This window comes from Acipenser ruthenus, chromosome 7 (assembly GCF_902713425.1).
Source record: "Acipenser ruthenus chromosome 7, fAciRut3.2 maternal haplotype, whole genome shotgun sequence".
NCBI classification, from domain to species: Eukaryota; Metazoa; Chordata; class Actinopteri; order Acipenseriformes; family Acipenseridae; genus Acipenser; species Acipenser ruthenus.
In genome coordinates, this window is record NC_081195.1 from 69,890,485 (window position 1) to 69,910,871 (window position 20,387).

A 20,387-nucleotide genomic window follows, 5' to 3' on the forward strand; every position below is an offset into this window, starting at 1 on the left:
GAGCTCTGTGTGGAGAGAGAGAATCACGTGAGGGGGCGGGAGCTCTGCGTGGAGAGAATCACGTGAGGGGGCGGGAGCTCTGTGTGGAGAGAATCACGTGAGGGGGCGGGAGCTCTGTGTGGAGAGAATCACGTGAGGGGGCGGGAGCTCTGTGTGGAGAGAGAGAATCACGTGAGGGGGCGGGAGCTCTGTGTGGAGAGAGAGAATCATGTGAGGGGGCGGGAGCTCTGTGTGGAGAGAATCACGTGAGGGGGCGGGAGCTCTGTGTGGAGAGAATCACGTGAGGGGGCGGGAGCTCTGTGTGGAGAGAATCACGTGAGGGGGCGGGAGCTCTGTGTGGAGAGAATCACGTGAGGGGGCGGGAGCTCTGTGTGGAGAGAATCACGTGAGGGGGCGGGAGCTCTGTGTGGAGAGAATCACGTGAGGGGGCGGGAGCTCTGTGTGGAGAGAATCACGTGAGGGGGCGGGAGCTCTGCGTGGAGAGAATCACGTGAGGGGGCGGGAGCTCTGTGTGGAGAGAATCACGTGAGGGGGCGGGAGCTCTGTGTGGAGAGAATCACGTGAGGGGGCGGGAGCTCTGTGTGGAGAGAGAGAATCACGTGAGGGGGCGGGAGCTCTGTGTGGAGAGAATCACGTGAGGGGGCGGGAGCTCTGTGTGGAGAGAATCACGTGAGGGGGAGGGAGCTCTGTGTGGAGAGAATCACGTGAGGGGGCGGGAGCTCTGTGTGGAGAGAGAGAATCACGTGAGGGGGCGGGAGCTCTGTGTGGAGAGAATCACGTGAGGGGGCGGGAGCTCTGTGTGGAGAGAGAGAATCACGTGAGGGGGCGGGAGCTCTGTGTGGAGAGAGAGAATCACGTGAGGGGGCGGGAGCTCTGTGTGGAGAGAGAGAATCACGTGAGGGGGCGGGAGCTCTGTGTGGAGAGAATCACGTGAGGGGGCGGGAGCTCTGTGTGGAGAGAGAGAATCACGTGAGGGGGCGGGAGCTCTGTGTGGAGAGAATCACGTGAGGGGGCGGGAGCTCTGTGTGGAGAGAGAGAATCACGTGAGGGGGCGGGAGCTCTGTGTGGAGAGAGAGAATCACGTGAGGGGGCGGGAGCTCTGTGTGGAGAGAGAGAATCATGTGAGGGGGCGGGAGCTCTGTGTGGAGAGAATCACGTGAGGGGGAGGGAGCTCTGTGTGGAGAGAGAGAGAATCACGTGAGGGGGAGGGAGCTCTGTGTGGAGAGAGAGAGAATCACGTGAGGGGGCGGGAGCTCTGTGTGGAGAGAATCACGTGAGGGGGCGGGAGCTCTGTGTGGAGAGAGAGAATCATGTGAGGGGGCGGGAGCTCTGTGTGGAGAGAGAGAGAATCACGTGAGGGAGCGGGAGCTCTGTGTGGAGAGAATCACGTGAGGGGGCGGGAGCTCTGTGTGGAGAGAGAGAATCACGTGAGGGGGCGGGAGCTCTGTGTGGAGAGAATCACGTGAGGGGGCGGGAGCTCTGTGTGGAGAGAGAGAATCACGTGGTGGGGCAGGAGCTCTGTGTGGAGAGAGAGAATCATGTGAGGGGGCGGGAGCTCTGTGTGGAGAGAGAGAATCATGTGAGGGGGCGGGAGCTCTGTGTGGAGAGAATCATGTGAGGGGGATGGGCTCGCTGGGTGCAGCAACAGACCGGGACACCCACAATACATAAACCCCTTTATTCCAAGTTATTTGAATCATGAAAGAGAAAGGGATGATAGTGAAAGAAAGAAAGAAAGAAAGCAAGCAGTATAACTGAGCACACATCTGTGGGTGTCTCTGCTCCTTGGTTACCATGACAACTAGTCGAGAGCGAGAGAGAGAGAGAGAGAGAGGAGAGGGTGTTTCAAGTCCGTCCACCCCCAGCCCCGTCAATAGCAGTGACCCAGACGTATTATTTAAGAGAAACTAAGCCACTCCTTTAATGTGGGATCTCTCAGTGTGAGAGCGAGGTTCAAGGCCCCAGTTCTACACAATACAGGGTGCTTATGTAACTGCTGGCTTTGTGTAGAGCACTCTCCAGGTTTCCAGTGGAGGGGAGCTGTGAGATATGAAGCTGGCCATGTTTCCACACAGACATGTCTTTCAGGTTTCCAGTGGAGGGGAGCTGTGAGATATGAAGCTGGCCATGTTTCCACACAGACATGTCTTTCAGGTTCAGAGTGGAGGGGAGCTGTGAGATATGAAGCTGGCCGTGTTTCCACACAGACATGTCTCTCAGGTTCGGAGTGGAGGGGAGCTGTGAGATATGAAGCTGGCCGTGTTTCCACACAGACATGTCTTTCAGGTTCGGAGTGGAGGGGAGCTGTGAGATATGAAGCTGGCCGTGTTTCCACACAGACATGTCTTTCAGCTGTTTGGAATTCTGCTGTATAGTGTGGCACACAAACACAACTCAACCTCCTCCCGATAGTAACACACCTGTGAACCTGCCACACCCATCACCACGGCAACCAGAACCTCACACCCATCACCACGGCAACCAGGGCAGGTGCAGGGCTGGGCAGGGCAGGGAGGCCTACACCCCTGCAGAGCTGCTCTGAGTTTTAGCAGAAGTCCAGTTAGACACAAGATGCACCATCATCTCTGCAGGCTGGCACGAGAATCGATTTCTCCAAAATTCAAGTGTCCATTACTGATTGTACTGAACAACGGTTATTGACAATCGTACTACTGGTAGTGACAGCCACGTTACAGATGCACAATCACTCGCATTTCCTTATGTTTCTGACAGCCCTGCAAACATATGAAGGACTGGCACAGCCTGCTGCTGCCTGTACAGAGATCCAGGCGTGAGCTGCATGAGATCCAGGTTGTCTTGCTGTAGTGGTGAGAGCGCAGAGCTGCAGGGTGGTGGAGATGACAGGGTCAAGCAGCTCAGTGGTGTGCAGGGATGGGAATAAGACTCCCATTGCAAAGCAGTGTGATCCATTTCTGAGCTTGTTACCTATACACACTGTTGCTAATCAAGCGCTAGTAAAACCAGAAATGGATCACACTGCTTTGCAACGGGAGGGGCAAGTGAGGTGAGGCTGGGGAGGGGAGAGGGAGGTGAGGTGAGGTGAGGCTGGGGAGGGGAGGGGAGGGGGAGGGGCAAGTGAGGTGAGGCTGGGGAGGGGAGGGGGAGGGGCAAGTGAGGTGAGGCTGGGGAGGGGAGAGGGAGGTGAGGTGAGGCTGGGGAGGGGAGGGGAGGGGGAGGGGAAAGTGAGGTGAGGCTGGGGAGGGGAGAGGGGCAAGTGAGGTGAGGCTGGGGGGGAGGGGGAGGGGCAAGTGAGGTGAGGCTGGGGAGGGGAAAGGGAGGTGAGGTGAGGCTGGGGAGGGGAGAGAGGCAAGTGAGGTGAGGCTGGGGAGGGGAGAGGGAGGTGAGGTGAGACTGGGGAGGGAAGAGGGAGGTGAGGTGAGACTGGGGAGGGGAGGGGGAGCTGGGGAGGGGAGGGGAAAGTGAGGTGAGGCTGGGGAGGGGAGGGAAGGGGAGGTGAGGCTGGGGAGAGGGAGGTGAGGTGAGGTGTGGCTGGGGAGGGGAGAGGGAGGTGAGGGGAGGGATCTCCAACACACTGACACTCATCCCAAACACAAAATTATTTCTTTAAGTCCGGGAAGTGTCGTGCAGTTGAAGGAGAAATCAGCTGTTTCTCTCCAGAGCAATGTGAAGGCACCGGCTCAGGGGGTGGTGAGCAGGCTGGTTATAGCGGATAGGAAATCAGACCCTTTGCAAAGAGCATACATGAAATTTGCTCCCTCACCTTTCCACTCCTCCAGGGTGCGCTCCTTGCTCTCCAAGGTCTCGTCGTAGGGCTCTGCCTCGGGCTCGTCGTCCGGGTCGTGATACTGAGAGAAGTACGGATGAGAGAGCGCCTCGGCAGCCGCCACGCGCCCGTCACAGTCCAGAACCAGCATGCGCTTCAGCAAGTCTACAGCTAAACACAGAGAATCAGATACACACACACAGAGACACACACAGGAACCTAATGAGATCACGCACGCACGCACGCACGCACGCACACACACACACACCACCACCACCCCAGCCTCTTACCCAGAGGGTTGGCTCCCCTGAACATCTCCTCCAGGTCCTGCTGGGGCATGTAGGGCAGCGACTCGATGTACTTCCTGGCCTGCAGAAAGAGAGGCAGGAGAGCTGCTGTCAGTGGGGGGGGGGGGGGCTTCTGGACAGAGCAGCCGGGTCAGACAACCCAACCAGACAACCCCAGACAAACCAGACAACCCCAGACAAACCAGACAACCCCAGACAAACCAGACAAACCAGACAACCCCAGACAAACCAGACAAACCAGACAAACCAGACAACCCCAGACAAACCAGACAACCCCAGACAAACCAGACAAACCAGACAACCCCAGACAAACCAGACAAACCAGACAACCCAGACAAACCAGACAACCCCAGACAAACCAGACAAACCAGACAACCCCAGACAAACCAGACAACCCCAGACAACCCCGACAAACCAGACAACCCCAGACAAACCAGACAACCCCAGACAAACCAGACAACCCCAGACAAACCAGACAAACCAGACAACCCCAGACAAACCAGACAACCCCAGACAAACCAGACAAACCAGACAACCCCAGACAAACCAGACAAACCAGACAACCCCAGACAAACCAGACAAACCCAGACAAACCCAGGCAAACCAGACAAACCAGACAACCCCAGACAAACCAGACAAACCAGACAACCCCAGACAAACCAGACAAACCAGACAAACCCAGACAAACCAGACAAACCAGACAACCCCAGACAAACCAGACAAACCAGACAACCCCAGACAAACCAGACAACCCCAGACAAACCAGACAAACCAGACAACCCCAGACAAACCAGACAAACCAGACAACCCCAGACAAACCAGACAAACCAGACAACCCAGACAAACCAGACAAACCCAGACAAACCAGACAACCCCAGACAAACCAGACAACCCCAGACAAACCAGACAAACCAGACAACCCCAGACAAACCAGACAGCTCCAGACAAACCAGACAAACCAGACAACCCCAGACAAACCCAGACAAACCCAGACAACCCCAGACAAACCAGACAGCTCCAGACAAACCAGACAACCCCAGACAAACCCAGACAAACCAGACAGCTCCAGACAAACCAGACAAACCCAGACAACCCCAGACAAACCAGACAGACCCAGACAAACCAGACAGCTCCAGACAAACCAGACAAACCAGACAAACCCAGACAAACCAGACAACCCCAGACAAACCAGACAAACCCAGACAACCCAGACAAACCCAGACAAACCAGACAGCTCCAGACAAACCAGACAAACCCAGACAACCCAGACAAACCCAGACAAACCAGACAGCTCCAGACAAACCAGACAGCTCCAGACAAACCAGACAAACCCAGACAAACCAGACAACCACAGACAAACCCAGACAACCCCAGACAAACCAGACAAACCCAGACAAACCAGACAGCTCCAGACAAACCAGACAACCACAGACAAGCCCAGACAAACCCCCTGAGCAGCACAGCCTACCCTCTGATCCCGATCATACCTTGGAGGGGAGGGGAGTGAGCTGAGAGATGGGGGTTGGGTGGTGGGAGGCAGAGTGCAGGGTGCTGGGAGATGGGTGCAGGGTGCTGAGAGACGGATGCAGGGTGCTGGAAGACGGGTGCAGGGTGATGGGAGACGGGTGCTGGGAGAAGGGTGCTGGGAGATGGGTGCAGGGTGCAGGGAGAAGGGTGCTGGGAGACGGGTGAAGGGTGCTGAGAGACGGGTGCAGGGAGAAGGGTGCTGGGAGAAGGGTGCTGGGAGACGGGTGCAGGGTGCTGAGAGACGGGTGCAGGGAGAAGGGTGCTGGGAGACGGCTGCAGGGTGCTGGGAGACGGGTGCAGGGTGCTGGGAGACGGGTGCAGGGTGCTGGGAGACGGGTGCAGGGTGCTAGGAGACGGGTGCAGGGTGCTGGGAGACGGGTGCAGGGTGCTGGGAGACGGGTGCAGGGTGCTGGGAGACGGGTGCAGGGTGCTGGGAGATGGGTGCAGGGTGCTGGGAGACGGGTGCAGGGTGCTGGGAGGTGCTTGTTTAGTGTTTGATGAAAGGCAGAGGCAGCAGCAGCAGCTCGACTCACGTGTTCAGAGGAGATTTTCTTAAGCAGCTCTGGACTCGGCGTCCCCACCACCTCCATTATCCTCTTCAACTGGTCGATGTCTGCAGAGAGGAGGAGTCAAGGAGCCGCAGACACACTCTGCACTCTCTAGCCCATGACATGATTTTATAAATCCTACTGCTCAGCGGTCAAGCACGTCCACTCACTGTGTGGAGCTCACAGTGCAGTTCTGAAAGAAGCATGCGTTCAAGCTAGCCTGCATTTTCACATCAAAAAATATCTGCTGCCATACAGGCTTGAAAAAAGCTCTCAGTTTGCAAGCCTGGTCTGTTACACTTCAAAGCATGTAATTGGCTGCAAATCATGCCAGTCATTAGGGGAAGCAGCTGGTTGGTTGATGAGGTAATGACTGAAAAGAAGGTGTTAAAAAGACTCTCCAGGAATTATGAGCAGAACACTCCCTGAAACAGTTCAAAAGTGCACATGTGAGATCTGCCCAGTGAACGGCAGTGTATGACAGGTCAGACTGAAGGGATTCGTTCATATACTAGAACCAGCTAATGAACACTGAAGCACTCCACTCTCAGCACTGTCCCCCTGAGCAGTGAGACACACAGTGTGGGGGACTGTGAAAGAGACTGTGAGAAAGACAGTGTGGGGGACAGTAGGAGAGAGTGTGTGGGGACAGTGAGAGAGAGACAGTGTGAGAGAGAGAGAGTGTGGGGACAGTGAGAGAGACAGTGAGAGACAGTGAGGAAGGATACAGTAAGAGAGAGACGGGATGGAAGGATACAGTCATTTCCTGGAAACAGTGCCTTCCCCTTCAGCAGCTCCGCCATGATGCAGCCCACAGACCAGATATCCACTGGGAAAGGAAGGGTTAACATCAGAATCTCTGCAGCCACAACAGCAGCACTGAGCCGCCTCAGAGAGAACAACACTACCATCTAGTGCCATTCTGGAGAATGACAGCCTATCCAAAAATATCCTTGATGCATTTCTCAACAGACTTATAAAGAACTGACGAAAATCACAGGTTCAAATCAAAGGGAGGTGAGGGGAGAGCTGTGTCTGCGTCTCTACCGGTCTGGTTATAGTGCATCCAGTTGAGCATGATCTCCGGGGCCCGGTACCACCGCGTCGCCACATAGCCTGTCATCTCATCGTCCGTCTGCCGAGCCAGGCCGAAGTCGAGGATCTGTGGAGCGGAGAGAGCAGTGAGACCTGGACCAGGAGCCCTGCAGAGATCGCAATGCAGAACCTGCAGACTGAGCACAGAGCTGTGCTGCACCAGCCTGGAAATGTTTCTCTGTGTAAGCGTGTGTGTGTGTGTGTGTCTCTGTGTAAGTGTATGTGTGTGTGTGTGTGTGTGTGTGTGTGTGTAGGTGGGTGTGTGTGTGTGTGTGTGTGTATGTGTGTGTGTGTGTGTGTGTGTGTGTGTGTGTATGTGTGTGTCTCTGTGTAGAGGGGTGTGTGTGTGTGGTGTGTGTGTCTCTGTGTAGAGGTGTGTGTGTGTGTGTGTGTGTGTAGGTGGGTGTGTGTGTGTGTGTAGGTGTGTGTAGGTGGGTGTGTGTGTGTGTGTGTAGGTGTGTGTGTGTGTGTGTGTGTGTGTGTGTGTGTGTGTGTGTGTGTGTGTGTGTGTGTGTGGTGTGTGTGTCTCTGTGTGTGCGTGTGTGTGTGTTTCTCTGTGAAAGCGTGTGTAATTGCATGTATATGAATCCCCACCCGGAGCTCACAGTCTTCATTCACAGCCACATTGCTGGGCTTCAGGTCCTGGAGGAACAAACAGAATGAGCAGAGTCAGCACGGCTGCAAACTGAAACAGAGAACTGCATAACCACCCCCTGTAGCATCCCCTCTGAACTGAACTGCATAACCACCCCCTGCAGCATAACCACCCCCTGCAGCATAACCACCCCCTGTAGCATCTCCTCTGAACTGGGAACTGCACTGGGGCTAGGCAGGGGGGTGACCGGAGCAGCGCTACAGCACAGCAGCTATAGATCTGTATCAGCAAATTAATCTACTTCAAATGAGCTGTCAAACTACAGCACAGCTACCCCAACTCCTATAACAGAGCCACAGCTACCCCCAACCCGTATAACAGAGCCACAGCTACCCCAACCCCTATAACAGAGCCACAGCTACCCCCAACCCCTATAACAGAGCCACAGCTACCCCCAACCCCTATAACAGAGCCACAGCTACCCCAACCCCTATAACAGAGCCACAGCTGCCCCCAACCCGTAAAACAGAGCCACAGCTACCCCAACCCCTATAACAGAGCCACAGCTACCCCCAACCCCTATAACAGAGCCACAGCTACCCCAACCCCTATAACAGAGTCACAGCTACCCCAACCCCTATAACAGAGCCACAACTACCACCAACCCCTATAACAGAGCCACAGATACCCCCAACCCCTATAAGAGAGCCACAACTACCACCAACCCCTATAACAGAGCCACAGCTACCCCCAACCCCTATAAGAGAGCCACAGCTACCACCAACCCCTATAACAGAGCCACAGTTACCCCAACCCCTATAACAGAGTCACAGCTACACCAACCCCTATAACAGAGCCACAGCTACCCCAACCCCTATAACAGAGTCACAGCTACCCCCATCCCCTATAAGAGAGCCACAGCTATCCCAACCCCTATAACAGAGTCACAGCTACCCCAACCCCTATAACAGAGCCACAGCTACACCAACCCCTATAACAGAGCCACAACTACCACCAACCCCTATAACAGAGCCACAGCTACCCCCAACCCCTATAAGAGAGCCACAGCTACCCCCAACCCCTATAACAGTCACAGCTACCCTAACCCCTATAACAGAGCCACAGCTACCCCCAACCCGTATAACAGAGCCACAGCTACCCCAACCCCTATAACAGAGTCACAGCTACCCCAACCCCTATAACAGAGCCACAGCTACCCCCAACCCCTATAAGAGAGCCACAGCTACCCCCAACCCCTATAAGAGAGCCACAGCTACCCCAACCCCTATAACAGAGTCACAGCTACCCCCAACCCCTATAACAGAGTCACAGCTACCCCCAACTCCTATAACAGAGCCACAGCTACCCCAACCCCTATAAGAGAGCCACAGCTACCCCCAACCCCTATAAGAGAGCCACAGCTACCCCCAACCCCTATAAGAGAGCCACAGCTACCCCCAACCCCTATAACAGAGCCACAGCTACCCCCAACCCCTATAACAGAGCCACAGCTACCCCCAACCCCTATAACAGAGTCACAGCTACACCAACCCCTATAACAGAGCCACAGCTACCCCAACCCTTATAACAGAGCCACAGCTACCCCCAACCCGTAAAACAGAGCCACAGCTACCCCAACCCCTATAACAGAGCCACAGCTACCCCCAACCCCTATAACAGAGCCACAGCTACCCCAACCCCTATAAGAGAGCCACAGCTACCCCCAACCCCTATAAGAGAGCTACAGCTCAGGGAGTTCAATACAATACAGCACCCCCTTGTGGGGATTTAGTGAGATGCAAGCGAGGAAAGTGTAAAGAAGAATATACTCACTCTGTGAATCAGTCCGGCTGAATGGATGTACTGTGGAAACAGGAGACAGGAGAATGAAAGCAGGGCAGGCTGGTCAGCAGCGAGAGCCGAGAGGCTGGATCACAGGGAAACCCCTCCGCTCTCTATCGCTCACGCAGGCTGGTCAGCAGGGAGAGCCGAGAGGCTGGATCACAGGGAAACCCCTCCGCTCTCTATCGGTCATGCAGGCTGGTCAGCAGCGAGAGCCGAGAGGCTGGATCACAGGGAAACCCCTCCGCTCTCTATCGCTCACGCAGGCTGGTCAGCAGGGAGAGTCGAGAGGCTGGATCACAGGGAAACCCCTCCGCTCTCTATCACTCACGCAGGCTGGTCAGCAGGGAGAGCCGAGAGGCTGGATCACAGGGAAACCCCTCCGCTCTCTATCGCTCACGCAGGCTGGTCAGCAGCGAGAGCCGAGAGGCTGGATCACAGGGAAACCCCTCCGCTCTCTATCGCTCACGCAGGCTGGTCAGCAGGGAGAGTCGAGAGGCTGGATCACAGGGAAACCCCTCCGCTCTCTATCGGTCACGCAGGCTGGTCAGCAGGGAGAGCCGAGAGGCTGGATCACAGGGAAACCCCTCCGCTCTCTATCGCTCACGCAGGCTGGTCAGCAGGGAGAGCCGAGAGGCTGGATCACAGGGAAACCCCTCCGCTCTCTATCGGTCACGCAGGCTGGTCAGCAGCGAGAGCCGAGAGGCTGGATCACAGGGAAACCCCTCCGCTCTCTATCGCTCACGCAGGCTGGTCAGCAGGGAGAGTCGAGAGGCTGGATCACAGGGAAACCCCTCCGCTCTCTATCACTCACGCAGGCTGGTCAGCAGGGAGAGCCGAGAGGCTGGATCACAGGGAAACCCCTCCGCTCTCTATCGCTCACGCAGGCTGGTCAGCAGCGAGAGCCGAGAGGCTGGATCACAGGGAAACCCCTCCGCTCTCTATCGGTCACGCAGGCTGGTCAGCAGGGAGAGCCGAGAGGCTGGATCACAGGGAAACCCCTCCGCTCTCTATCGCTCACGCAGGCTGGTCAGCAGCGAGAGCCGAGAGGCTGGATCACAGGGAAACCCCTCCGCTCTCTATCGCTCACGCAGGCTGGTCAGCAGGGAGAGTCGAGAGGCTGGATCACAGGGAAACCCCTCCGCTCTCTATCGGTCACGCAGGCTGGTCAGCAGGGAGAGCCGAGAGGCTGGATCACAGGGAAACCCCTCCGCTCTCTATCGCTCACGCAGGCTGGTCAGCAGGGAGAGCCGAGAGGCTGGATCACAGGGAAACCCCTCCGCTCTCTATCGGTCACGCAGGCTGGTCAGCAGGGAGAGCCGAGAGGCTGGATCACAGGGAAACCCCTCCGCTCTCTATCGGTCACACAGGCTGGTCAGCAGCGAGAGCCGAGAGGCTGGATCACAGGGAAACCCCTCCGCTCTCTATCACTCACGCAGGCTGGTCAGCAGGGAGAGTCGAGAGGCTGGATCACAGGGAAACCCCTCCGCTCTCTATCGCTCTCACAGGCTGGTCAGCAGGGAGAGCCGAGAGGCTGGATCACAGGGAAACCCCTCCGCTCTCTATCGGTCACGCAGGCTGGTCAGCAGGGAGAGCTGGTTTGTATAGACTCTCTCCCTCCTCACTGTACAGACTCACTGGTTTGTATAATCTCTCACTGTACAGACTCACTGGTTTGTATAGTCTCTCACTGTACAGACTCACTGGTTTGTATAGACTCTCTCCCTCCTCACTGTACACTCACTGGTTTGTATAGACTCTCTCCCTCCTCACTGTACAGACTCACTGGTTTGTATAGACTCTCTCCCTCCTCACTGTACAGACTCACTGGTTTGTACAGACTCTCTCCCTCCTCACTGTACAGACTCACTGGTTTGTACAGACTCTCTCCCTCCTCACTGTACAGACTCACTGGTTTGTACAGACTCTCTCCCTCCTCACTGTACAGACTCACTGGTTTGTACAGACTCTCTCCCTCCTCACTGTACAGACTCACTGGTTTGTATAGACTCTCTCCCTCTTCACTGTACAGACTCACTGGTTTGTATAGTCTCTCACTGTACAGACTCACTGGTTTGCACAGACTCTCTCCCTCTTCACTGTACAGACTCACTGGTTTGTATAGACTCTCTCCCTCCTCACTGTACAGACTCACTGGTTTGTACAGACTCTCTCCCTCTTCACTGTACAGACTCACTGGTTTGTATAGTCTCTCACTGTACACTCACTGGTTTGTATAGACTCTCTCACTCCTCACTGTACAGACTCACTGGTTTGTATAATCTCTCACTGTACAGACTCACTGGTTTGTATAGTCTCTCACTGTACAGACTCACTGGTTTGTATAGACTCTCTCCCTCACTGTACAGACTCACTGGTTTGTATAGACTCTCTCCCTCTTCACTGTTACAGACTCACTGGTTTGTATAGTCTCTCACTGTACAGACTCACTGGTTTGTATAGTCTCTCACTGTACAGACTCACTGGTTTGTATAGACTCTCTCCCTCACTGTACAGACTCACTGGTTTGTATAGACTCTCTCCCTCTTCACTGTTACAGACTCACTGGTTTGTATAGTCTCTCACTGTACAGACTCACTGGTTTGTATAGACTCTCTCCCTCACTGTACAGACTCACTGGTTTGTATAGACTCTCTCCCTCTTCACTGTACAGACTCACTGGTTTGTATAGTCTCTCACTGTACACTCACTGGTTTGTATAGACTCTCTCACTCCTCACTGTACAGACTCACTGGTTTGTATAATCTCTCACTGTACAGACTCACTGGTTTGTATAGTCTCTCACTGTACAGACTCACTGGTTTGTACAGACTCTCTCCCTCCTCACTGTACAGACGCACTGGTTTGTACAGACTCTCTCCCTCTTCACTGTACAGACTCACTGGTTTGTATAGACTCTCTCCCTCCTCACTGTACAGACTCACTGGTTTGTACAGACTCTCTCCCTCTTCACTGTACAGACTCACTGGTTTGTATAGTCTCTCACTGTACACTCACTGGTTTGTATAGACTCTCTCCCTCCTCACTGTACAGACTCACTGGTTTGTATAATCTCTCACTGTACAGACTCACTGGTTTGTATAGACTCTCTCCCTCCTCACTGTACAGACTCACTGGTTTGTATAGACTCTCTCCCTTTTCACTGTACAGACTCACTGGTTTGTATAGTCTCTCACTGTACAGACGCACTGGTTTGTACAGACTCTCTCCCTCCTCACTGTACAGACTCACTGGTTTGTACAGACTCTCTCCCTCCTCACTGTACAGACTCACTGGTTTGTATAGACTCTCTCCCTCTTCACTGTACAGACTCACTGGTTTGTATAGTCTCTCACTATACAGACTCACTGGTTTGTACAGACTCTCTCCCTCTTCACTGTACAGACTCACTGGTTTGTATAGACTCTCTCCCTCCTCACTGTACAGACTCACTGGTTTGTACAGACTCTCTCCCTCTTCACTGTACAGACTCACTGGTTTGTATAGTCTCTCACTGTACACTCACTGGTTTGTATAGACTCTCTCCCTCCTCACTGTACAGACTCACTGGTTTGTATAATCTCTCACTGTACAGACTCACTGGTTTGTATAGACTCTCTCCCTCCTCACTGTACAGACTCACTGGTTTGTATAGACTCTCTCCCTTTTCACTGTACAGACTCACTGGTTTGTATAGTCTCTCACTGTACAGACGCACTGGTTTGTACAGACTCTCTCCCTCCTCACTGTACAGACTCACTGGTTTGTACAGACTCTCTCCCTCCTCACTGTACAGACGCACTGGTTTGTACAGACTCTCTCCCTCCTCACTGTACAGACTCACTGGTTTGTACAGACTCTCTCCCTCCTCACTGTACAGACTCACTGGTTTGTACAGACTCTCTCCCTCCTCACTGTACAGACTCACTGGTTTGTATAGACTCTCTCCCTCACTGTACAGACTCACTGGTTTGTATAGACTCTCTCCCTCTTCACTGTTACAGACTCACTGGTTTGTATAGTCTCTCACTGTACAGACGCACTGGTTTGTACAGACTCTCTCCCTCCTCACTGTACAGACGCACTGGTTTGTACAGACTCTCTCCTCACTGTCATGGCTGCTTGTTACCTTGAGCCCGCGGAGCAGCTGGTAGATGAGGAACTGGACGTGCTCGTCTGAGAGTCTCTGGAACTTCACGATGTTGTTCAGATCGGCACCCATCAGATTCGTTACAAGGTACCTGCACACACAGAGGAGCAGCACACCTCACTCCAGCACTGTCTCACTAACACACCTCACTCCAGCACTGCTCACTAACACACCTCACTCCAGCACTGCTCACTAACACACCTCACTCCAGCACCGTCTCACTAACACACTTCACTCCAGCACCGTCTCACTAACACACCTCACTCCAGCACCGCTCACTAACACACCTCACTCCAGCACCGTCTCACTAACACACCTCACTCCAGCACCGTCTCACTAACACACTTCACTCCAGCACCGTCTCACTAACACACCTCACTCCAGCACTGCTCACTAACACACCTCACTCCAGCACTGCTCACTAACACACCTCACTCCAGCACCGTCTCACTAACACACCTCACTCCAGCACCGTCTCACTAACACACCTCACTCCAGCACCGCTCACTAACACACCTCACTCCAGCACTGTCTCACTAACACACCTCACTCCAGCACCGTCTCACTAACACACCTCACTCCAGCACCGTCTCACTAACACACCTCACTCCAGCACCGTCTCACTAACACACCTCACTCCAGCACTGTCTCACTAACACACCTCACTCCAGCACTGTCTCACTAACACACCTCACTCCAGCACCGTCTCACTAACACACCTCACTCCAGCACTGTCTCACTAACACACCTCACTCCAGCACCCTCACTAAACCACACTAACACACCTCACTCCAGCACTGTCTCACTAACACACCTCACTCCAGCACCGTCTCGAAACGAACACCTTCCATCCTCATACCCCAGGATGACTCCGAAAACTACTCACACTTCATTGAAGTTCTCCAGCGAAGTGGCTGGTGAGAACACATCCAGTAACCCGATCACCTGAGAGAGAGAGAGAGAGTGAGGAAAGAGGAGTACAGTGTGTGTGTGAGTGTGTGTGTATCAGTGTGTCTCTGTGTCTCTGCTGAAAGTAGAGAAGGAGACTCACGTTCTCGTGGTTCATGTGCTTGAGGAGTCGCAGCTCTCTGTGTGAGTGTCTCCAGTGGATCAGTGTGTGTGTGTGTGTGTGTGTGTGTGTGTGTGTGTGTCTCCGTGTCTGTGCTGACAGTAGAGGAGACTCACGTTCTCGTGGTTCATGTGCTTGAGGAGTCGCAGCTCTCTGTATGAGCGTCTCGAGTGGATCAGAGACTGGAACGGGCGTGACAGCTTCTTCACGGCCACCTTCTGACGCAGCTTCACATCATAGACAGAGCTGGAACACAGAGGGGGGTGTCACAGCTCGGGACAAACATGAACTACACACAGCAGGCCCTGTGTGGTTCAACATGATGATTAGACACCCCCACATTATGCATGATGATCAGACATCCCCACACTGTGCATGATGATCAGACACCCCCACACTGTGCATGATGATCAGACACCCTCACACTGTGCATGATGATCAGACACCCTCACACTGTGCATGATGATCAGACACCCTCACACTGTGCATGATGATCAGACACCCCCACACTGTGCATGATGATCAGACACCCTCACACTGTGCATGATGATCAGACACCCCCACACTGTGCATGATGATCAGACACCCCCACACTGTGCATGATGATCAGACACCCTCACACTGTGCATGATGATCAGACACCCTCACACTGTGCATGATGATCAGACACCCCCACACTGTGCATGATGATCAGACACCCCCACACTGTGCATGATGATCAGACACCCCCACACTGTGCATGATGATCAGACACCCTCACACTGTGCATGATGATCAGACACCACACTGTGCATGATGATAACAGGCAGTGACTCATGAAGATCAATAAATGTCTGCAGCACCAAACCATCACATGCACATCCACTCCATCAACTAGATCACAAGCCAATGAAAGAGACAGACAGAGAAGGAGGAGACAGACAGACACACACACACACACACACACACACACACACACACACACACACAGACAAACACACGTACAAACACACACACAGAGACACTCAGTCTGCCAGCTGCCCACCCCCCTTAGGGATACACAACCAGCCCCCAGTCACTGCAGCCGGGAGCAGCCTCCACCCTCGCTGACACCATTACCACAGGATCAGGTTCATGCAGTCATTAAAACACCACAGTTACAACAATAGAACAGGCTTTCAGAGAGCAGGACAGGGCGGGGTACAAGACAGTGAGGATCCCTGCCGTTTCATTAAAGGAGCGCTTCTTTCAGAGAGTGAGGATCCCTGCCGTTTCATTAAAAGAGCGCTTCTTTCAGAGAGTGAGGATCCCTGCCGTTTCATTAAAGGAGCGCTTCTTTCAGAGAGTGAGGATCCCTGCCGTTTCATTAAAGGAACGCTTCTTTCAGAGAGTGAGGATCCCTGCCGTTTCATTAAAGGAGCGCTTCTTTCAGAGAGTGAGGATCCCTGCCGTTTCATTAAAGGAGCGCTTCTTTCAGAGAGTGAGGATCCCTGCCGTTTCATTAAAGGAGCGCTTCTTTCAGAGAGTGAGGATCCCTGCCGTTTCATTAAAGGAGCGCTTCTTTCAGAGAGTGAGGATCCCTGCCGTTTCATTAAAGGAGCGCTTCTTTCAGAGAGTGAGGATCCCTGCCGTTTCATTAAAGGAGCGCTTCTTTCAGAGAGTGAGGATCCCTGCCGTTTCATTAAAGGAGCGCTTCTTTCAGAGAGTGAGGATCCCTGCCGTTTCATTAAAGGAGCGCTTCTTTCAGAGAGTGAGGATCCCTGCCGTTTCATTAAAGGAGCGCTTCTTTCAGAGAGTGAGGATCCCTGCCGTTTCATTAAAGGAGCGCTTCTTTCAGAGAGTGAGGATCCCTGCCGTTTCATTAAAGGAGCGCTTCTTTCAGAGAGTGAGGATCCCTGCCGTTTCATTAAAGGAGCGCTTCTTTCAGAGAGTGAGGATCCCTGCCGTTTCATTAAAGGAGCGCTTCTTTCAGAGAGTGAGGATCCCTGCCGTTTCATTAAAGGAGCGCTTCTTTCAGAGAGTGAGGATCCCTGCCGTTTCATTAAAGGAACGCTTATTTTTTTACATAGAGCTCCATGTATTCGTGACATGTCGATCATTGTTCACATTTAGAATGCATTTAAGACAGACGTGTATATCAGAGCTGTGACTCAGTGTGATCCAGACACAGGAAACACAAGCGGAGGTGGAGGCTGGCAGCTCCTGAGGGCCCCTTTACTGTGTTTCCACTGAAACTGAACCCACACTGAAACCAAGAGCCCCCAGATAAGAGGGACTGGGAGTGCAGATGAACTGGGAGCTCTGCTCAGGGTTTGGGTCCCTGGTTCAGTTCATCTTTGTGCTGTGCATGATTCACAGTGCAGATGAACTGGGAGCTCTGTTCAGGGTTTGGGTCCCTGGTTCAGTTCATCTTTGTGCTGTGCATGATTCACAGTGCAGATGAACTGGGAGCTCTGTTCAGGGTTTGGGTCCCTGGTTCAGTTCATCTTTGTGCTGTGCATGATTCACAGTGCAGATGAACTGGGAGCTCTGCTCAGGGTTTGGGTCCCTGGTTCAGTTCATCTTTGTGCTGTGCATGATTCACAGTGCAGATGAACTGGGAGCTCGGCTCAGGGTTTGGGTCCCTGGTTCAGTTCATCTTTGTGCTGTGCATGATTCACAGTGCAGATGAACTGGGAGCTCGGCTCAGGGTTTGGGTCCCTGGTTCAGTTCATCTTTGTGCTGTGCATGATTCACAGTGCAGATGAACTGGGAGCTCTGCTCAGGGTTTGGGTCCCTGGTTCAGTTCATCTTTGTGCTGTGCATGATTCACAGTGCAGATGAACTGGGAGCTCTGCTCAGGGTTTGGGTCCCTGGTTCAGTTCATCTTTGTGCTGTGCATGATTCACAGTGCAGATGAACTGGGAGCTCTGTTCAGGGTTTGGGTCCCTGGTTCAGTTCATCTTTGTGCTGTGCATGATTCACAGTGCAGATGAACTGGGAGCTCTGCTCAGGGTTTGGGTCCCTGGTTCAGTTCATCTTTGTGCTGTGCATGATTCACAGTGCAGATGAACTGGGAGCTCTGCTCAGGGTTTGGGTCCCTGGTTCAGTTCATCTTTGTGCTGTGCATGATTCACAGTGCAGATGACCTGGGAGCTCTGCTCAGGGTTTGGGTCCCTGGTTCAGTTCATCTTTGTGCTGTGCATGATTCACAGTGCAGATGAACTGGGAGCTCTGCTCAGGGTTTGGGTCCCTGGTTCAGTTCATCTTTGTGCTGTGCATGATTCACAGTGCAGATGAACTGGGAGCTCTGCTCAGGGTTTGGGTCCCTGGTTCAGTTCATCTTTGTGCTGTGCATGATTCACAGTGCAGATGAACTGGGAGCTCTGCTCAGGGTTTGGGTCCCTGGTTCAGTTCATCTTTGTGCTGTGCATGATTCACAGTGCAGATGAACTGGGAGCTCTGTTCAGGGTTTGGGTCCCTGGTTCAGTTCATCTTTGTGCTGTGCATGATTCACAGTGCAGATGAACTGGGAGCTCTGTTCAGGGTTTGGGTCCCTGGTTCAGTTCATCTTTGTGCTGTGCATGATTCACAGTGCAGATGAACTGGGAGCTCTGTTCAGGGTTTGGGTCCCTGGTTCAGTTCATCTTTGTGCTGTGCATGATTCACAGTGCAGATGAACTGGGAGCTCTGTTCAGGGTTTGGGTCCCTGGTTCAGTTCATCTTTGTGCTGTGCATGATTCACAGTGCAGATGAACTGGGAGCTCGGCTCAGGGTTTGGGTCCCTGGTTCAGTTCATCTTTGTGCTGTGCATGATTCACAGTGCAGGCCTGACTCAGTGCTTAGATTGGGGAGGGGAGACCCAACCCTGACAACAACACAGGAGCCTCTTGGGACTTTACCCTCCTTTTAATATCAGCAAGAACATAATAATAATAATAACAATAATAACAATAATAACAATAACAATAATAATAATAATAATAATAATAATAATAATAATAATAATAATAATAAATAATATTACTTGATTAGATTTTTGAACTCTTTTTGTTGCTATGCCCCATTCTATTGTTATCGGTTTGATGAATGCATGGCACCGGTATTCATTCAGATTAGTGCTGCACACACGGTATTATAACACTGCTGTAGCGCTCCCGCAGCAGATCTGATGCAGCATCTCGCTTCCTCGGGACTAATCGCTGTGTAAAGATCTGCGATGTTGAACACATTCACCGGGTCGTCATCAGTATGGTTATATTTTATAAATACGCTTTCTCGTGTTAACGCCGGCAGACAGAGAAGACGTCACTGATCCCCATTATTATGGTATTAAAGCCGTCTTTCTGTGTGCACCCACTCCCTCACTCCCAAACACAGCACACCTGCCTGTCTGTCTTCTCACTCACCAGACCGAGCCATAGGCCCCCGACCCGACCGGGGTGAGGTTCTGGTACCGCTCGGGAACCTCCCACACCGTCTTGTTCAGCTCTTGCCGGTAGAAGCCGGCTCTGGCCGTCATGGTCTCTCAATCCTCGGCGGTCCCACAGCGTGGCTCTACGAGGGCTGCAAACTGCGTGTCCCGGTTCTGAAAGCACCGGCCGGTTCTGCTGTCCGGCGGGATAGCGGTGACGATGCTCCGGTTAGGGGAGGAAGCTCGTTGTTGATTCGGGACTTCCAGACACGGAGCAGAGAGAGAGAGGGGGGCAGGGCTTGTATAGTCAGTGTGAGAGAGATAAAGCTAGAAGGAGTGGTCTCCTGATTAGCATTACGATGAATGAAACCGCTACCGTGCCCCGCTGGTGTACAGCTTTCAGATTGTTGCACCGGATGCAGAATGCGGCGGCGACAGCATTTAAACGTGCTGGTACGAACCTGGTGTTGTCTGAATTAACCCGCGTGTTGTTTTGTGAACAATCTTTGGTTGGAATGCTGTGGTGGACATTGTTTTGTTTTGTCTCACAGAAGCGTACACATACATGCGATATTTAAAAAGCAAAAGCAAAGGGGAGTTCTAATTCAGAAAAAATCAATTCTGTTTTCAGACAAAAAAATAAAATAGTCAGAAACCAAGTTATGATGGGCATGTAAAAGTAAATAAATAAAGAACACAAAAGTGTATTGTCTGAAAGCAGTATTTGAATAATGAGTGTTAAAATGCCCACGCCTATTTCATGCGTCTAGAGGTGGCGTTGTCCCAATTCACTGGGGATACTGAGGGTACTGATCCTGCAGCACCCAGCACACTGTCCCAGCACACTGTCCCATCACTGCACAGCACCCAGCACACTGTCCCATCACTGCACAGCACCCAGCACACTGTCCCAGCACTGCACAGCACCCAGCACACTGTCCCAGCACTGCACAGCACCCAGCACACTGTCCCAGCACTGCACAGCACCCAGCACACTGTCCCAGCACTGCACAGCACCCAGCACACTGTCCCAGCACTGCACAGCACCCAGCACACTGTCCCAGCACTGCACATCACCCAGCACACTGTCCCAGCACTGCACAGCACCCAGCACACTGTCCCAGCACTGCACCCTG

The 20,387-nt window shown here is 53.2% G+C and overlaps 1 protein-coding gene across 2 annotated transcripts in view; it reads right to left on the reverse strand.

Annotated features, from left to right (window-relative positions):
• Nucleotides 1–19,634, reverse strand: part of LOC117414715 (mitogen-activated protein kinase 11) — a 24,900-nt gene extending 5,266 nt beyond the window's left edge. Inside the window, exons 1-11 of one of the 2 annotated variants that reach the window (XM_059027795.1) lie at nt 19,247–19,634; nt 14,996–15,125; nt 14,697–14,755; nt 13,790–13,901; nt 9,652–9,681; nt 7,818–7,865; nt 7,176–7,290; nt 6,886–6,957; nt 6,114–6,193; nt 4,036–4,114; nt 3,743–3,916 (exon numbers count right to left, since the gene is read on the reverse strand). In XM_059027795.1, coding sequence (XP_058883778.1) covers nt 3,743–3,916; nt 4,036–4,114; nt 6,114–6,193; nt 6,886–6,957; nt 7,176–7,290; nt 7,818–7,865; nt 9,652–9,681; nt 13,790–13,901; nt 14,697–14,755; nt 14,996–15,125; nt 19,247–19,359 — 1,012 coding nt within the window. In that variant the 5' untranslated portion in view covers nt 19,360–19,634. Of the gene's footprint in view, nt 1–3,742; nt 3,917–4,035; nt 4,115–6,113; nt 6,194–6,885; nt 6,958–7,175; nt 7,291–7,817; nt 7,866–9,651; nt 9,682–13,789; nt 13,902–14,696; nt 14,756–14,861; nt 14,919–14,995; nt 15,126–19,246 lie in introns of those variants that run through there. The other variant, XM_059027796.1, reaches the window with a different exon arrangement.
• Between the last annotated feature and the right edge of the window lie 753 nt (nt 19,635–20,387).